At 32.7% G+C, this 16,977-nt stretch overlaps 1 protein-coding gene across 10 annotated transcripts in view; it reads left to right on the top strand.

The window, feature by feature from the left end:
- The window catches only part of LOC134695995 (pericentriolar material 1 protein-like), a 64,781-nt gene that overhangs the window by 23,546 nt on the left and 24,258 nt on the right, over nt 1-16,977 (top strand). For 7 of the 10 annotated variants that reach the window (XM_063557514.1, XM_063557512.1, XM_063557509.1 and 4 more), the window contains 20 exons: nt 629-728; nt 1,409-1,590; nt 2,087-2,303; nt 3,651-3,786; nt 4,415-4,570; nt 4,793-4,951; nt 5,576-5,782; nt 6,436-6,556; nt 7,116-7,239; nt 7,863-8,040; nt 8,580-8,704; nt 9,215-9,370; nt 10,277-10,350; nt 10,787-10,925; nt 11,700-12,219; nt 13,309-13,370; nt 13,726-13,906; nt 15,205-15,439; nt 15,774-15,875; nt 16,575-16,766. In XM_063557514.1, coding sequence (XP_063413584.1) covers nt 629-728; nt 1,409-1,590; nt 2,087-2,303; nt 3,651-3,786; nt 4,415-4,570; nt 4,793-4,951; nt 5,576-5,782; nt 6,436-6,556; nt 7,116-7,239; nt 7,863-8,040; nt 8,580-8,704; nt 9,215-9,370; nt 10,277-10,350; nt 10,787-10,925; nt 11,700-12,219; nt 13,309-13,370; nt 13,726-13,906; nt 15,205-15,439; nt 15,774-15,875; nt 16,575-16,766 — 3,366 coding nt within the window. The remainder of the gene's footprint in view (nt 1-628; nt 729-1,408; nt 1,591-2,086; nt 2,304-3,650; nt 3,787-4,414; nt 4,571-4,792; nt 4,952-5,575; nt 5,783-6,435; nt 6,557-7,115; nt 7,240-7,862; nt 8,041-8,579; nt 8,705-9,214; nt 9,371-10,276; nt 10,351-10,786; nt 10,926-11,699; nt 12,220-13,308; nt 13,371-13,725; nt 13,907-15,204; nt 15,440-15,773; nt 15,876-16,574; nt 16,767-16,977) is intronic. The other 3 variants (XM_063557507.1, XM_063557515.1, XM_063557510.1) reach the window with 2 other exon arrangements.

Below are 16,977 nucleotides of genomic sequence, written 5' to 3'. Positions count from 1 at the left end.
ATAACCATAATTGATGTCATGAAATTTGGTGAGGTTTCCAAACAAAATGAAGGCTTCAAAGATATTGCATTAGAATTTGGATTATTTGATCAATGGATTTCACCACTGATTAAACCACACAGAAAACAATAGCTATTGTATTTATTCTATGAGCCACTAGAACGGAAAAAGTTTTATTTATAAGATTTATATTGAACCTTGAATCAGTTCAACTCTTTTTCAATTATCTTTATTTATAATATTAGAATAATCTATTATTAATTATAGATTATCGTTGATCATCTCAACGAGATTGATTTTCTCGCTTGAGCTGGAACAGCGAAAGTGAGAAAAGCAATCGAGTTGAGATGACCAATGATAATCTGTTTATCACTATTTTACCTATGACGACGTTGTCAATTTCAATGTCAATTTCGTTAGCAACGCCACGTGGTATCCTTAGTTTTTAGCGATAATTTTTCCATCTCAAGTGAGAAGCATGATATGAAAATTATCACAAAAAAAGATCAAAGGAAAAATGCACAAAATAGCGATAAGATAGATTATCAGTGACAATAACAGTCCAATACAAATCAAACCAAGGGAGATAATGAAATAAGTTCTATAAGAGTTATCTTTATATTTACAGATGACAGCATTAAAGGAGAGACAAAGATCTTTGATAGCACTGCAGAAAGATGCTGAAGCCAAACTTAATGAAGCGAGAGCGTATGAAGGTAGGAAAGAAGGTGAAGATAATTTTATTACTCTTGGTGACACATTGTTTTTAAGACCAAAAATTAAGTTTTTAGGAAAATTGATGAGGAGAGGGTTCAAAAGATTAGCAGGTCAAGATGTACTTGATAGATATTTTTCAGATTAATCAGACAATTCAATTTGGAGTTTTTATTATGAAACTTCTCTGTTTTATGATATTATCTTGTAAACAATTACAGAAAAAGAAAACAGGAAAAATTTCAGCAAAGTAAGATCTGCTAATAATTATAAGTGATAAGAGTTATTGCCCTTGAAAAATGACTTGTATAACAGAAAGTTTTGTACACAAACTATGATAGATATAGAGAGTAAATATTCATGAGTCTAATATGTTTAGCTAGTAGGACCTGCATATAAGGCAAATAACTAAACTTGTCTTTTCACGCTATATCCTTTTTAAAAGAGTTATTGCCCATTATTTTACAAAAGATGATTTTACTCAATTTAAAAGAAGTGGCAGAAACTATGATAAATGGTACATATAAACATGCATTGATATACATTAAACAGCAAATTAATTATTGATTCAAGATCTTTGCAAAAAAATCCAGGCTCTCAGGAACAGCTTGTTTGCTTGCAAAGACAAAGTAAGATCTGAGTATGTTAATTTTACCAATAAAAATTTGAATAATCTCTAACCCTTTATTAACAGCCTCCATGAACAGTCTAGGAGGACAGCAGCCTCAACGTCAGAATCGGCCAGCTGCTGACAACATTTTTGCTAACATGGAGTCTGATGGTACACCTAGTTCCCTACAAGACATTAGACAACATTTTAACCTACTGAGGAACGAGCTGAAGGAGACAGTCAGTGCTGGTTCTAGAAAAGTGGAAGTATGAATAATATATTAATTTTTAGCGGTTTTGGTTTACATATATTTTAAGCAATACACAAAAAATAGGGCATACAGTATAACCATTGTTCAATATCAATATAGACAATGTAAATGGTAACAGTAAACACTTAGGACTGTACCATTACTGAATATGTGTACACTGAGGGCTGTTCCATTATTGAATATGTGTACACTGAGGGCTGTTCCATTATTGAATATGTGTGGTTAAGGATTCCACAGGATGCATTTTATTGAAATTCGCTGGGTGTCACTGAAGTATAAACAACAGATTATAAGATTGTATTAAGTCATCAGTTTTGTAGACTTTAACGTTCAAGAAAATTTCTAGGGTATTTACAGACAAGAAAAATTCAGTTTGTCAGATATAAGACTGCAGTACCTAGAATTTTTTATTTAGTCTTATCAGATGAAAATGAACCTTCTTGTATCGGAGAATATTTTAGCCATTATTTAAATTTAAATGAACCTTTTAGAAAAAAGACGACAGAACTCGTCAAAGTAATCCCGCTGTAGAGGCTGCTGCCAATGAAGCTGCTGCTGCATTAGATGACAATCGTTCACAGTTACAGAACAAACTAGAGGAGTTACACGAGAAAAAACAGAAGATGGATCAATTACTACAAGAGTTACAAATTCTACGATCGGAAAGGGTAGAAGATATCATGAACAATGGCCTACAGGATAATAATAGTAAGTTACTGAAATTGAGTTCTGTTGATTCAAAATTTAATGTTTTAAATTTATGTTGTATTCTGAATAAGGACAATAAGGTTAAACAAACTTTGTATTTGTTTTTTTGTCTGAGAATAATGTCATCATTTATCCCAACTTGTTTGAATATTCTTTCAATAATTATCTTTTCTTTTGTTTAAGCACTATCTGCTATTGTAGGTATGTTTCCCTTATACATTTTATTCCTTTGTAATAGGGTTTCATCCCTTAATGATCTGATCTGATTATTTAGCTCACAATCATGAAAAATATTATGTTTTCAAAGAGTCTGGTTCTTGATTACTGTAGATATTGTTTAACGTAAACTTTGCTTTATCATGCAATTGGGTGACCTACTATACAGATACAGCCCTACAGATATCGCTATGCTGTATTTGTATACTATACAGATAACGCTTTAAGGCTCCGTCCACTGCCTGACTGAGTATTGTATGAACCTGCGTGACCTAAGAATGTGTATTGCAACTCGCATTCCAATGATGTATTAGTTGCGAATTAACGATTACCTTCATAGTTCTGTTTGTTTGAAACATTTCTTTTTGACAATAATAATCAAACCAATTTTCTGATAACATACACACATGAACAGCAGTCTTTTCTATGATGACAACTACTGATTTCAAAACTTGAATGTGTATGATTGTGTAACAAAAATTAACCATGTCAATTTCAGCATGCATGTTTCTAAAGGAGAATGTCAAGTCTGAAGCGTAGGACAACTCGTACACTCCTGTTTCAAATTGGACAATGTTTTGTTATTTGTTTTTACTGTTGAAATTATTTGTTATGTTAAAATAGATAATTATTCACCTTGAGCGATGCATTATTGTTGACCATTCGAAATTCTTTTTTTGCGAACCCGTCCTCAGCTGAATGTGTGATTACTGTATCGTATTACTACACGGGCCTCAAGGGATTTCAAATTGAAAATAAATGCAAAACATGCGTTTTTGTGTCTTTCAAAACACAAATAATATACAGAAATAATTGCAGGATAAAGACAATAACTGTTTAGTGTCTTTAAATATCAGCTGTATTTGTACTCGGCTCGAAACAGGTGTAATAGCTCGCTAAAAGCTTGCATACACCTTGTTTCCTAGCCTCGTACAAATACAGCTGATATTTAAAGACACTAAACAATTATTGTCTATATATATGCTATTCATTATTGAACAAGATTATCTCTTTCTCACCATATTTTGATGAAATGCTGGGCAATTTAATTTCAATATTTTGGGGTTATCATGCTACTGGATGATTGAGAATGTTATACCCTGTATTATATATATTAATTTACCATTTCAGGTACCAGTTCAGCTGTACCTAGAACAAACTCCCAGATGAGAATATCTTCCTCTGAAGCTGCTTCACAACATGCTGAAGCCACTGAACATGATGCTGAAGACGTTCTCAAAATGTTAGAGGCTGAAGAAAAATTTAGGTAAAGACATATCAAAATTAAATTGAAAATAAAGTTTTTTAAAAGGATTTCAGACCTTTTTTATTATTATTTTTTTTTTTATCAAAATCTAGATCATATAGATAGTATTTTACATTTTAAAATTTCAATGAAATGATGTGGGGTCAATGTTCTTACAAGAAGAATACAATATTTTGCTAATCTTAAGTAATAAGGGGCATCAATTCCACCTTTAACATTTTAGTTTGAAGTTCTTTTGGAGATTGTGAATGCAGTACAGCAATTTTTGTTTTCATTAATCAAATTAAAGATACATGAATTTGTAGCTCTAGTCTGCTAGATATGTGTTTAGAAAAACAAATTTGTTATTATGGAAAGAGACAATACTTTTTCATAAGGAAGGAATGAATACAAGTGGCTGTTAAACTTAAAAGTGAATAATTCTGATTCTGAATTTTGATAATTATATGGCTGGAAGGGGCATAACAGTTCTAATAGTGAACATCCACAATATATATGGATTGCTATAAATAATTTTTTTCCCAGCTTTGAATAAGAATTTTATCTATGTTTATATCATATTAACATGATTAATCATCTTTGAGTATAGACCCTAAAATAATGATATCGTAACTTGACATTTCTTCAGGAAATTGAAAGAGGTGAAAGAGAGGCTGAATCAGTTGAAATCATTGATGTCGTACTACCAGACAGCTGAGGAGGATGGTAATGAAAATGATGAGAGGGTGGCTTTTCAAGGTCGTCTAGAGCAAGGGTCAATACCTGTCAACAATGAACAGTTAACGTGAGTCCAGAAATTAAAAGATTCAAATGTTTTGAAAATCATGAGACAACTGTACTGTTAGTACAATTTAACAGTTTCTAGATAATATATGTTTTTACATTTCACATCATCATAAATGACTGCTGACATTTTTCAATTCTACTCTTACACTTATTTTTTTGTACTTTTGTATGGTTTACTCTGGACATGGTGTGGAGATTTAATTACTGTATTTAATTTCAGTGAGGTACCAGTAGAAATAATTCGTGCCGGACGTCCTGTGGAAACGAGATCTGACGATGATAATGAATCTGAAAGTAGCTCTGCTGAGGAGGGGACGGAATCTCATCTATCTAGTCTTGGTCCCTGGGGCGATGACCCAGAAATACAGGAGAAAGTCAAGTATGTATAGGAAATAAATTGACCTGTCTGCATCTTTGAAATATTCATTATATATTATGAAGGTTTGTGTCAATGAAACAACATTCCAACAACACTAAAAACAAAAGGCATGGTGTTCAAAATTAGACTGGTTCATAAATATAGTCTAGCTCCAAATCTCCCTAAATTATTAGAAAGATATTTTCAAATTTTACAGAGACTTTCTGAAATATGCCTTAAACACAAAATTCCCTACTTACATAATATTGCAATGACAGTTTCAACTATGAATATAAATAAAGAAGATGTAAGATGAACTTCAATGAGACAGCAACCTAAATGCTATATAACCAAACAAATCAATTATTATGCATATTGGCCTACCTTGCAAGGTCTGTATAGCCAGTCAAGGGCGGTAAAAACTTACATTTGTCACTTTTTAGCATTCTTACAGCTGTTCTAGAATTAGACACAGAGGGGTGATAGGTAGTCACATTTTGAAGACACCAAATATTTTCAAATTCTTCCAAAAATTCTGAGGAAAAGGCAACCATCTTTATGAAATTATATTGCTTCCTATACGTATACCCCTACCAAATAGATATTTGAACATCCATTAGATATAGTATTGTCTGTGTATTGTAGGAAATTAAAGGCAGCAAAAGACAAACTAAAACAGTTACAAGATCTGGTGTCCATGGTACAACATTCTCCTGACGCTGCCCAGCTGTCGTTACCAGATAACCTAATGGAGCTGGCAGGAAGTCTAGATGACGGGGAGTATGCAGAGGTGATGGACAAAGGGACAGAACTCAGTGAGGGAGAAATAGCAAACGATCAGGAGGAAGAAAGGTGAGGGAAAATAGTGTTGCATATCAGTGTTCACAAACTTTTGTATCCTTAGTCTGAACTTCAATTACACCAAAAAAGTTAAGTTTGATTCTGTTGGCATATAGAAAAGATTTTACAGGTGTGAAAGCTATTTTACAAGCTTTGACTGGTGGGCTTGTTGTTTATTGTGAAGATTATATTATTGTTACCTTAAACAAGTCATTCCCTCTTTGTGATGGACTTGCTAGGGATTAAACTCTTTAAACAGTAAAAACATGTAGTAATTCCAGGTATTTAATTGGAGCTCTCTTTTTCCAATGAGCTGATTAATGTATGTTATTAAGACAGGTAAATCCTGAGCTTATCTAAAAGATCAGTTGATGATTTTCATGCGTTTATGTAGCAACATTATATGACCACTCAATTATTCGTGTCTATATTATGGATGTTCACTATATTAGAACTGTTATGCCCCTGCAACCAAATAATTATCCAAATTTCGGAATCAGAATTATTCACTTTTAAGTTTAGACAGTTAGGATCAACAAATATTACATTCATCAATTCTCTCCATACCTGTAAATTAGAATATCATTGTCATGGAGTGGAGTGGAGTGATTGAATTTACATAAGATATGCTTTGCCTTAGTATAATCAAATATATAACATTTCAGAGATACATTTTATGCAGCTAAGATGCAGGAACAGATGGATGAGTTAGATGAACTGAAATCTGAGCGTCAGAGGTTACTGAACATACAACAAGAACTACAGACATTAAATGCTAGATTTCCTGTAAGTTTGATGTGATATCTGATAGTGAACTAGATTTCCTGTAAGTTTGATGTAATATCTGATAGTGAACTAGATTTCCTGTAAGTTTGATGTAATATCTGATAGTGAACTAGATTTCCTGTAAGTTTGATGTGATATCTGATATCTGATAGTGAACTAGATTGAAAAATAAGCTCTTCTAGGGACTCCTAAACATATGACATAAACATGTTTTAAGTTAATGAATAAATTTAATATAGACTTTAAAAAAGATTTTCTCTTCACACACTATTCCCCAAATGAAAGATCACTTTCTATATTTAAAACACTCAACATTTCTTTGCCATTTCAAATAAAAAAAATTAAAAAAAACCTACCCAAAAAAGAATATGTCAGAAAAAGTATTTTCAAATAAATTGAAAAATTAATTGTGAACTTTGTTTTAAGTGATTAGAATAAAATGAAATAATTGAGATGCAAAGGCACCTTATTTAAAAAAAATTCTTCAGCACCTGCAGTATAAATGGAAAATAATTAATTGAGTACATTAATCTATGAATAATTTAAATCTCTATTCCAGTCAGAGGTTGCAGAAGGAGACCAGGAAAGAGATGCAGAACCAACTCATAAAAGACACAAACAATCTAAACAGATACCTGATGAACCTGAGGTGGAGGGTAGTGATAGGGCACCTGTTGTCACATGTAAGTTTAGTACCCGTGACATGATAGTAATTGTATCACACCAATTACTGTCTAGATGCACTTCTTTTTGCAGACTTTACCCAAATCAGGGGTATGAGAGGCATTGGTTTAGCTCATCTAAATGTTACATGTCAAAAGATTGCAGTGTAGCACTAGTTGTTACTCATGGGGGCTCCTCTCACTTTTATTGGGGATATCTGTCTTTATAAGATGATAATTTGCTTCCTTGTCTGGGGAATAGTGATAACACAACATATAAAAAGGTCATATTTTTCTTTGGATACCTCATCCTGTTGATTTCTGTTGATTGCAACTGCATAATGTGAAAAAGATAGATTTGGTATGATTGTCAACAAAAGACCAAATGACAAAGAAGCTAGTAATTAAAGCTAATATAAAAAAGAAGATGTGGTATGATTGCCAATAAGACAACTATCCTCAAAAGACCAAAATGACACAAAAATTAACAACTATAGGTCACCACACGGCCTTCAACAATGAGCAAAGCCCATACCGCATAGTCAGCTATAAAAGGCCCTGATAAGACAATGTATAAGTATAAGTATATTTTACAATTTAGAAGAATGTACAACTGTGTTAATTATTTCTCAATGTAATTTCAGTTTCCTCTAATGATGAAGTATATGATAAGATGAGAAGACAGAGAATGCTGAGAGAAGAACTACGACAGAAAAAGAGAGAAGTAGAAGCTATAATGAAGAAAGATGGCTCGAGGAAAAATTATGGAAAAAATCAGGATGCTCAGAGTGACTCAGTGTCTTTCTCAACTGATGCATTTGGGTAAATACTGCCATACTCTTGTATTATGTGTAAATTATATTAAGATTGTCTTATTTTCTTCAGATTCAAAATTTAAGAGTTTTATGAAATGATTTATTAGAATTTCCATTTTTTAACTTAAATACTTAATTGTAGTAAGGATAGTGAAAAAAGTATTAATAAAAGTAGGACATAAATTCATGTGGTAGATTCCTAACAAGGCTAAAAAAATGAAGAACAGAGAAATACTTTATCTCACTAAATGCAACGGAAGAATCTATATTTCTCTCATTTATGTCACTTTACAGAAATAACCAAAGATTGGGTGTTAGTGATTCATGTCTGTCATATTTGTTTTCCCAAACTGTTTTGTTATAAATTAGGCCATTAATTTTCTCATTTTGAATTTAATAAATCATATTTTTCATGTTGGGGCTTTTTATAGCCAACTATATGGTATAGGTGTACTTTATTGTTGTTTAGGCTGTAAAGTGTATCTGTGGTAAACAACTACTCATTATTTTTACAGAGAAAATAGTGTATATTTTTTATATTTACAGTGGGGCTGCTAGTGCTGATGCCACCATGGCAACCTGGGGAGGGTCTACAGTAGACAACATGGAGAGCATCACAGAGGACGGTGTAGATGGGAACCAGGCTAGTGATAATGATGAAGTGGATGATGGTAAGTAGAACAGGGACCAGGTAAAAAGGTTTCAGTAGACAACATGTCAAAAGTATGAATAGAAGAGAGGTAAAAAGCTAGAAATGAAGATGTTAGATAAAATTTTGTAGTAGGGGACAGTATAGAAGAATTAAACAGACTTGAGTGAAAGACTAGAATTTATTGGCCAAAAAAAATAAATGAACAAGTAATGAACAATTTATCACAACTTGCAGTCAGCCTTCAGTATGAGATATTTCTGTGATTTATTATGGCAATTTTAATTTTGATATTCAGTACACCCAAGACAAGACAAATGGTAGATTTTAATAATTCTTACATAAAAAAACTTCCCTCAATATTTCTTACATAAAAACTTCCCTCAATCCTTTAACCTTGAATAACCTATTCGCCTTATGGCAGATATTTACAGTTAGCAGAAATACTGATCTTGTTGGAATGGAAATGAATTTTGTTTTGTCAGAACTATTTAAAGCATGGGATGTCTGACATATTTGACTTTATTTGTAGGATATCCAAGTGATGGTATTGTTCAGGTTGAAGAAGAAGAGGAAGAATTTGATAATGAAACTTATACGATAGAAAATGATGTACGTCAGAGAAGAATGGCTAGAGCAGGCAAAACCAAACAGAGGACTTATCCCCGGTCTCGTACGGAACCTAAAGGTAGGTGCTAAACTGTCCTAGGGTTTAAAATGTAGGTCAAGGATAATAAAGGCTGTGAAAGAATCTAAATTACAGCTGAATTATTTTTTGTCAAATTCAACTTTCCATGGTTAAGAGTGAACATTGAAAGAGCAAAAAATACTGGTCTGGACACTTTTCCTTTAATGTAGACTTGCCATTAATATTTCTGTGCTTTTTAAAATTCCAATGGGGGACTTTTTCTATTATTTAAATATTTCATTTCTATAAAAATCCAAGCATAAATAGTATCTTTGAAAAAAGAGCTCAATTTTTAAAATCAACATGTTTTTGTAAACCAAATCTGAAGTTCAGTTTATCTGGGCAGAATTGTGCTTCTCATGCAGGAAGTAGTTTTTAATGCGTCCATATTTTGTCTGTTGATTGCATTGAATGTCAGTCAATTATCCGAGTTTCTGAATTCAGGAGCAACACTTAAGGTGGTACCTAACACTTGACTGAAATTAATTAGGCCCATTTCATTTTCATAAAATTTTGAAAAATATTGACCCTGACCCTTTGACCAAAATATCAAAATTTCAAAAAACTTGAACCACACACATTGGAAAAAATGGTTGGATTTATAGCAGTTTGACAAATACTCATTTGATTATTGGGAAGCTTAATATTTTCTTACAATAGAATTGGGTTAAAATGTTCAGCTGGTTTTACAGAGTTACCTCCCTGTAGTGTTATGTACTATCTTAATGACTAATCTCAAGAAAAAAATGAAACCACAGTAAACTTAATTTAAACAGCATGGTCAACACTGCACTCCAAATTAGTGATCCAGCTTGTTTGTTTTTACTCAGAACCAACAGGACTGCTTGTTTTTAAGAAAACTGATATTCTTGTAATTGCTATCAAAATTAATTTTCCATATTTCAGGTGGGGCACGACCAAAGCAAAGAAGTTTTTCAAAGAAACAAAAGAAGAGCAGACAAAGACAAGAGGTTTGTAGGGTGAGATCGATGTTAAATTAAGTTGTTTTAGGAATTTATTTTAGCAGACTTTTATAGTCTGTAAAACAGCACAAAAAGGATTTTTTTTGTCAATTTTGTAAAATGCATTTGACAGAATTATAATTGAAAATGACCTGATATCAGAAAATAGACATGATGAAGTGTTTTTTTTTCATATTAAAGAGCCTGTATGACCATTACATGTAGTTCAATTACATAAAGTTACCCAGAATATTGGAAAAGATATGTTGATGTTTATAGTTTAAAACACAGAGTGAGATCACTGAACACACATGTAAAAACTGAAGGGAAGGAACACAAAAAAAAAGTAAAATGAAACACAACTTAATTCCCAAATTCAAACCTAAATTTTGTAACTACATGTATGATTTATGATTTTGATTAAAAAAAAAGGTTGTGTTCCCATTTATTTCAGAATTTCCGGTCAGCAGAGGATATTATTCAGGACGATGAACCAGCATCTTTACAACAGCAGATCGACAGACTTACAAACTTGTGCCAATCATTGTTACAGAGAGATACACCTGGTCCTATAATGCAACAGTCTCCTGCAGGTACGTTACTGAACTCATATTACAAATAAAATAACTTACCAAGAAATGCCCTCAGGTGTAGAAAGGTATATGTCACCAATGCAATTCAAAACACAGAAAATTAAGAGACATTGATTCAGCAGAGATCACTAAAACTTTGTTCAAGTGAAAACCAGACCTACATCAACTAATGATATTCAGCCAATAGGTACCAGCAGAACTATGACATGCAATAATGCACTTTTTGTTATATTATCAGGCTATGGGTTCCAGCAGAACCCAACCATTCTTATTTTTATATTTATATATATCATGTAGTAAGTCCCCTTGCTTTTTTTTTTAGTCTATGGGTACCAGCAGAATCCAGTCCTATATCATGAAGTATAGCTCTCTTGTTATTTTTTTAGGCTATGGGTACCAGCAGAACCCAGACTTATTTCATGTAGTATAGCTCTCTTGTTATATTTTCAGGCTATGGGTACCAGCAGAACCCAGACTTATGACATTTAATGAGCTGCTCTTTGTTATATTTTCAGGCTATGGGTACCAGCAGAACCCAGACTTATGACATGTAGTATAGCTCTCTTGTTATATTTTCAGGCTATGGGTACCAGCAGAACCCAGACTTATGACATGTAATGAGCTGCTCTTTGTTATATTTTCAGGCTATGGGTACCAGCAGAACCCAGACTTATGACATGTAATGAGCTGTTCTTTGATATATTTTCAGGCTATGGGTACCAGCAGAACCCAGACTTATGACATGTAATGAGCTGTTCTTTGATATATTTTCAGGTTATGGGTACCAGCAGAACCCCGACATACAACAACAGTTCCAACAGCAGCAAAGTTTGATGATGAATCAGTGTCTACAACAAATGTGTATGCAACAGATGGAGTTACAGAATCTCCAACGGCAACTCAACATCTTCACCGACCCTTACGGTGGCGACATGAGGCTACGATCGTTACAGTCACTTCCAACAGACAGTCGTAACATGTCGCCTAATCTTGAATCTCGACAGCAACCTTTTAGTGTTCAAGTTCCTCAATTCCCTAGTAGTTACTATGGCAATAGGCAAAGTAATGATAGCTCGCCGCAAATGAACAATGAAGGCTTGTTAATAAATCGGTCATCGTACGGTCAGGGTAGTGGGAAGAAACAGTCTAGTGGTAGGAGCAAGAACAATTATGATCAATATTATTCTTCTGAGAAAAAGGAAAAGTCATCGAAAAATGTACAAGATAGAAGTCAAGAATTCCAAGATACACCAATGCCATTGTTAAATTTTGATGAACAGAGAAATAGACGAAAGTAAGTGCTACTGTTTGATAAATAGTGAAATCTCCGAAAAATATTTGTGAATTGGGCATCTCAATATGAAAATTATACACATTTTGATTTGAGATGTTAATTATGGATTATTAAAGCATTTTTTTATTGATTGATAGATATAGGAAGATGTGGTGTGAGTGCCAATGAGACAACTCTCCATCCATGAGTATAGATAAAATGTTGGCTTTTTTTTTGACTTTGTGGTTTCAGACTACCCTCTACAAAGTAAAAGAAAATACATTTTTATTGTGATAGGGTACTTACAAGCAGTCTTACTTAAATTGATTTTTTAATGGCAAAACCATACAATTTGAACTTTACAAAGCAATTTAATGTCCTGACCCAAAAAGTAACTGTAAATGAAAATTCATAGCACGGAAGTGCAGACAACACCTTTCACGATTAGAAAAATAGACAACTGTCTTGGAAACATTACACAGAAAACAAAAGATATAGTAATATTAATTTAAAAAAAAAAACACCAAAAACCTGGCATACTTTAGGGCATTTACCTTCTAACTATGTCATCAGGTATGGGTCACTTTGCAGGTGATGTATATACTAATTTCTCTAATTCTATGTAAATTTATCCCTTTTCGAACCCATTGTATAAAAAATTTTAATCAACGTGTGGTAGCTGGTGATCTCAGAAGATCATTGGATGATTTTAAGGGTCATGACCTTTTTGGCTGACTGGATGAACCAAAATATGATAACAGGTGTTAATGAAATTGACAACTTCGTGCAATGTGAAAGGCACTCGAAGGGGATTTTCGGTAAACAAAAAAAGAAAATGTCTTTTTAATCATTAGAGAAACAGATTCTTACATAGTTACTCGTGGATTATCGGATTTATCCAATCTCGATAGTTAAATTATAAATTTTAAAGTACTCGCCGAGGCGGCTCGAACTTTAAAATTGATAATTTAACTATCTCGATTGGATAAATCCGATAATCCACTGGTATCAATGTAAGAATCTATATTTAACATTTATGTTCTAATGAAGAGAATATAACTATGTCACACATGTGTTATCCTTCATGACAGGATTTAATTGTATTTGCAGGATGAATGCAGGAAAAGATTGGTCAACAGCCTCATTAGCATCTGATAGTAAACACGGATCAGGTCAGTTAATTTTGATTTTTATGTAAAAAGAAGAAGATGTGGTCAGATTGCCAATGACACTCTTCACAAGAGACTAAATGACACAGAAATCAACAACTGTACAGCCTTCAACAATGAGCAAAGCCCACAATGCATAGTCAGCTATTGAAGGCCCTGAAATGACTTTACAGTGTCCATTTGTATTCGTCACATTTTTGGTTTACAGATGATAAATAGGGAACTGTTTTTCGAAATTGATGTTAGCATGAATAAGTGTTTTTTTCTAAACATAATTTTAAACATAATTTTTTTAGAATAATGAGTAATAAAGAAATTCCCAGGGTTAGAGTTCAAAGAGTTTTTTTCTTTTTTCTAGAGAGACCAGACAGAGAAGAAGAAGCCAGAAGACAAGGTCTGTCCTTGAGAGCTCGGCAGCTGTTAGAAGATATGTATAGACCAGGCCTTAGTGCTGGAATCAGTGGGGCAGGTTTCAGGGAAAATATCAGCATTGCTAGTACTATGTCACAAGCTCAGGAAAGTCCTGGTAAAGATACTAGGTAATAACTTAGTGTTGGTATAAGTTTAACTGCTTTAGACATGTAATAGAGAAGAGTGGAAATTAGTATTTTGTTTAATATCTCCATTTATGGTTTATCTTTTTTACCATGTATGCCCTGGAAATCTTTAAAAATTAGTACCCCACGGACAATAATCAAAAACTAAAATGTCGAAAATACTGAAATCTCGGGTAAATTCAGAACGGAAAGTCCCTAATCAAATTGGCAACACATCAAATGAATGGATAACAATTTCCATGTTCCTAACTTGGTACATGCATTTTCATCATACATTTAAAGTTTTAGTCATAACCTTAGCTTTGTTCCTGGTTGATCAGAATAATAACAAAATGGATTTATGTAGTAAAGCATTATCTGTAATTAATTTTAACACCTTTTGGAGTAGGTTTTTAGCTGCAAATTGCCCTGCATGTCTGTTTGTTCGCTACTCAGTTTCAAAATAACAAGCTTTTTATAACACTAGTATATTTTGAAAGGGGATTATTAAAGGAACCAAAAGAACAAAAAAAATATATAGGGCAATGTGCTTGTTTTCGAGATATTACCCATTGAAGTTTTTTGGGGAAATGTTCTCTCTTGATTTTTCATAGCTTTATCATTGCCAAGTTTTAAGTTCTCAAAAACTATTAAAAAATAACAAAAAATTTATGAGACTTTTACAGATGGCTTATGATTATACATGTAAAAGATTTATAAAAAGAAAAATGGGGGTCAATGGGCAAAATTATATAAGGCATTCAAATGGATAAAACCAGAGGATTCCTAAAATCTAACAAAAATTCCAAAACATGATAAGCGAACATCCTTAAGGAATGATTTAATAAGAACTTTATAATGTTGAGTTGTACTTTGTCACTTTAGACACTTCTTGATTGTTGATTCTATGAATTGATCTTGTAATTTTCTACTACAGTCGATTCCACTTAATTGCATACCGCTTAATAGCATAATTCGGTTAATTGCATACTTTTCTCCTGCACAAAACCATTTCCCATTCACCTAATGTTAAATTGTCCGGTTATATGCATAGCCTTACAAGTGGCATTTCGGTTTATTGCATAGAAAATAATCGCCAGCTAGATATGCTCAGTTAAAACTGACGAGATTTTTGACCGGAAACGGCAATTTGGTAAGTATGTTTTTCTTGAATACTGGTCAAGTTTGAGTTGGATGGGTTTTATCTTTTTTAGTATCTACTTTGCTTAACATCGTGGGCTTTAGTTTTTCTTTCCTTAAAAATAAAAAAATGTCACACTTATAATTTTTTTTTATTTCAGAGATTCAGAAGATGGAATAGATTTATCCTTATTTGAAGCACTGAGAGAGGGTATATATGCTGAAGTAGCTACTTTGATATCACAGAATGAAAACCGACCACATTTCCTCATAGAATTGTTTAGAGAATTACAGAAATTAAACACAGATTACCTAAGACAAAGAGCTTTGTATGCCATCAGGGATGTGGGGTCAAAGTTCCTCACAGAACAAAATAATGATACATCTGTTGCTGCAGTAAGTTAATTAAAGGAGCATTTTACCTTCTATGAATAGGAACATTTAGAATAAAGTTGGATAAATGAGAGAAAATGCATGTGAAGGTTGAGACCGTCTTTTTCATGAAAATATGATCAGTTTAATGAAGAGGAACATTTAGAATCTATTAAGAATGCTGCAACAAGATCACCCAAAGTTTTAAGAGTAGATCATCAATTTATACTTTTTTCAAGAAAATATTTTCAGTTTCTTTTTACTATAATGTACAAATTTTACTAATAACGCATGTTTTCTATGGATGAATAGTCTAAGATTTATGTTTACATTTAATTCTTATATTTTATAATTACAGCCAGCTCCAGCCTGGATAAACACAGATGCTATCAATCAAAGATCTGATACAGACTCTACACCCAGTGAAAGTATCGTTACAACAGATATGGATGAGATCGCGGTAAAATTAATTCTATTATTTTTTTTTTCTTTGACTGATTTATTATATCATGCAGTATAATTCTGTTTTGATTATTAAATAATAATTGTCAACTGAACCAAACTTCTTTAGTCCATCCAGTATTTTTGAAAATTCTGCCAATGGGAGAGAACTCTTGTTCTATTTGATAGACCTAAATTTGAGTGATTGCATTTTCCTTACAAAAATGTAATTGTTCTAATGAAACTGAACATTTTACATTGTTATTAGTTGTCAATTGAACCGAGTAATCTTAAGACCATCCAGAATTTTTGAAAATTCTACCAATGGGAGATAACTCATGTTCAAAATTTAAAGTTTTGAAAATTCTGCCAATGGGAGATAACTCATGTTCTATTTTTGATTAAAACAAAATTAAGCAAGAAATTATTTAAAATGAATATTTTACATTACTGGTCGTTAGGGTGTAAATATTATGGATCCAATGCCCAATAAGTTAATTCTGGACAAGCACTCATTTTAACAGTTCTAAGCCCAATAAAGGGGAATAACCTGTGTTCAGTTGTGATTTTTAAAGAAGTAATGAATGATAGTCTCGGAATTATAGTTGTGTTTTTGAAAGAATTTTAAAGAAGAAATGAATGATAGTCTCAGAATAATTCAGCTTATAATGTAAATAATACTGTGAATTATTTTCATGTGACTGTATCCCTATTACAGGATGTTCCCCAGGGACGACGGACACAGTTACAGAACAACATGTTATTACGGGGAGGATCTATAGCCAATGATGCCTTTGATTACATAGAGAATGCAGACAATGACAGCTCCCTGTCGACACCATCCAACAGTTATTGGGAGAATCCATTTGCACAGGATTCCCTTGGTGATACTGCTATTAACCTGAATAAAGTAAGATATTTGAGTAACTGAAAGATGTTTGTGGCTATCTGCAAATTCATTACAAAGCATGGTAGATGACCTATGAACTTGAAACTTGATTTTACTAAAATTATGAATAACTAATTGTTTTACTAACAGTAATGATAAGTGCCCAGTTTAGACTTCTCTGATAATTTTTTATGAGGAAAGGGTTGCTGTACATGAAAATAAAGTAGTAAAA

The sequence above is a fragment of the Mytilus trossulus genome, chromosome 14, assembly GCF_036588685.1.
Source record: "Mytilus trossulus isolate FHL-02 chromosome 14, PNRI_Mtr1.1.1.hap1, whole genome shotgun sequence".
Classification (NCBI taxonomy): Eukaryota; Metazoa; Mollusca; class Bivalvia; order Mytilida; family Mytilidae; genus Mytilus; species Mytilus trossulus.
The sequence above is the reverse complement of the archived record's forward strand: the minus strand, read 5'-3'. Positions and strand labels throughout refer to the sequence as shown.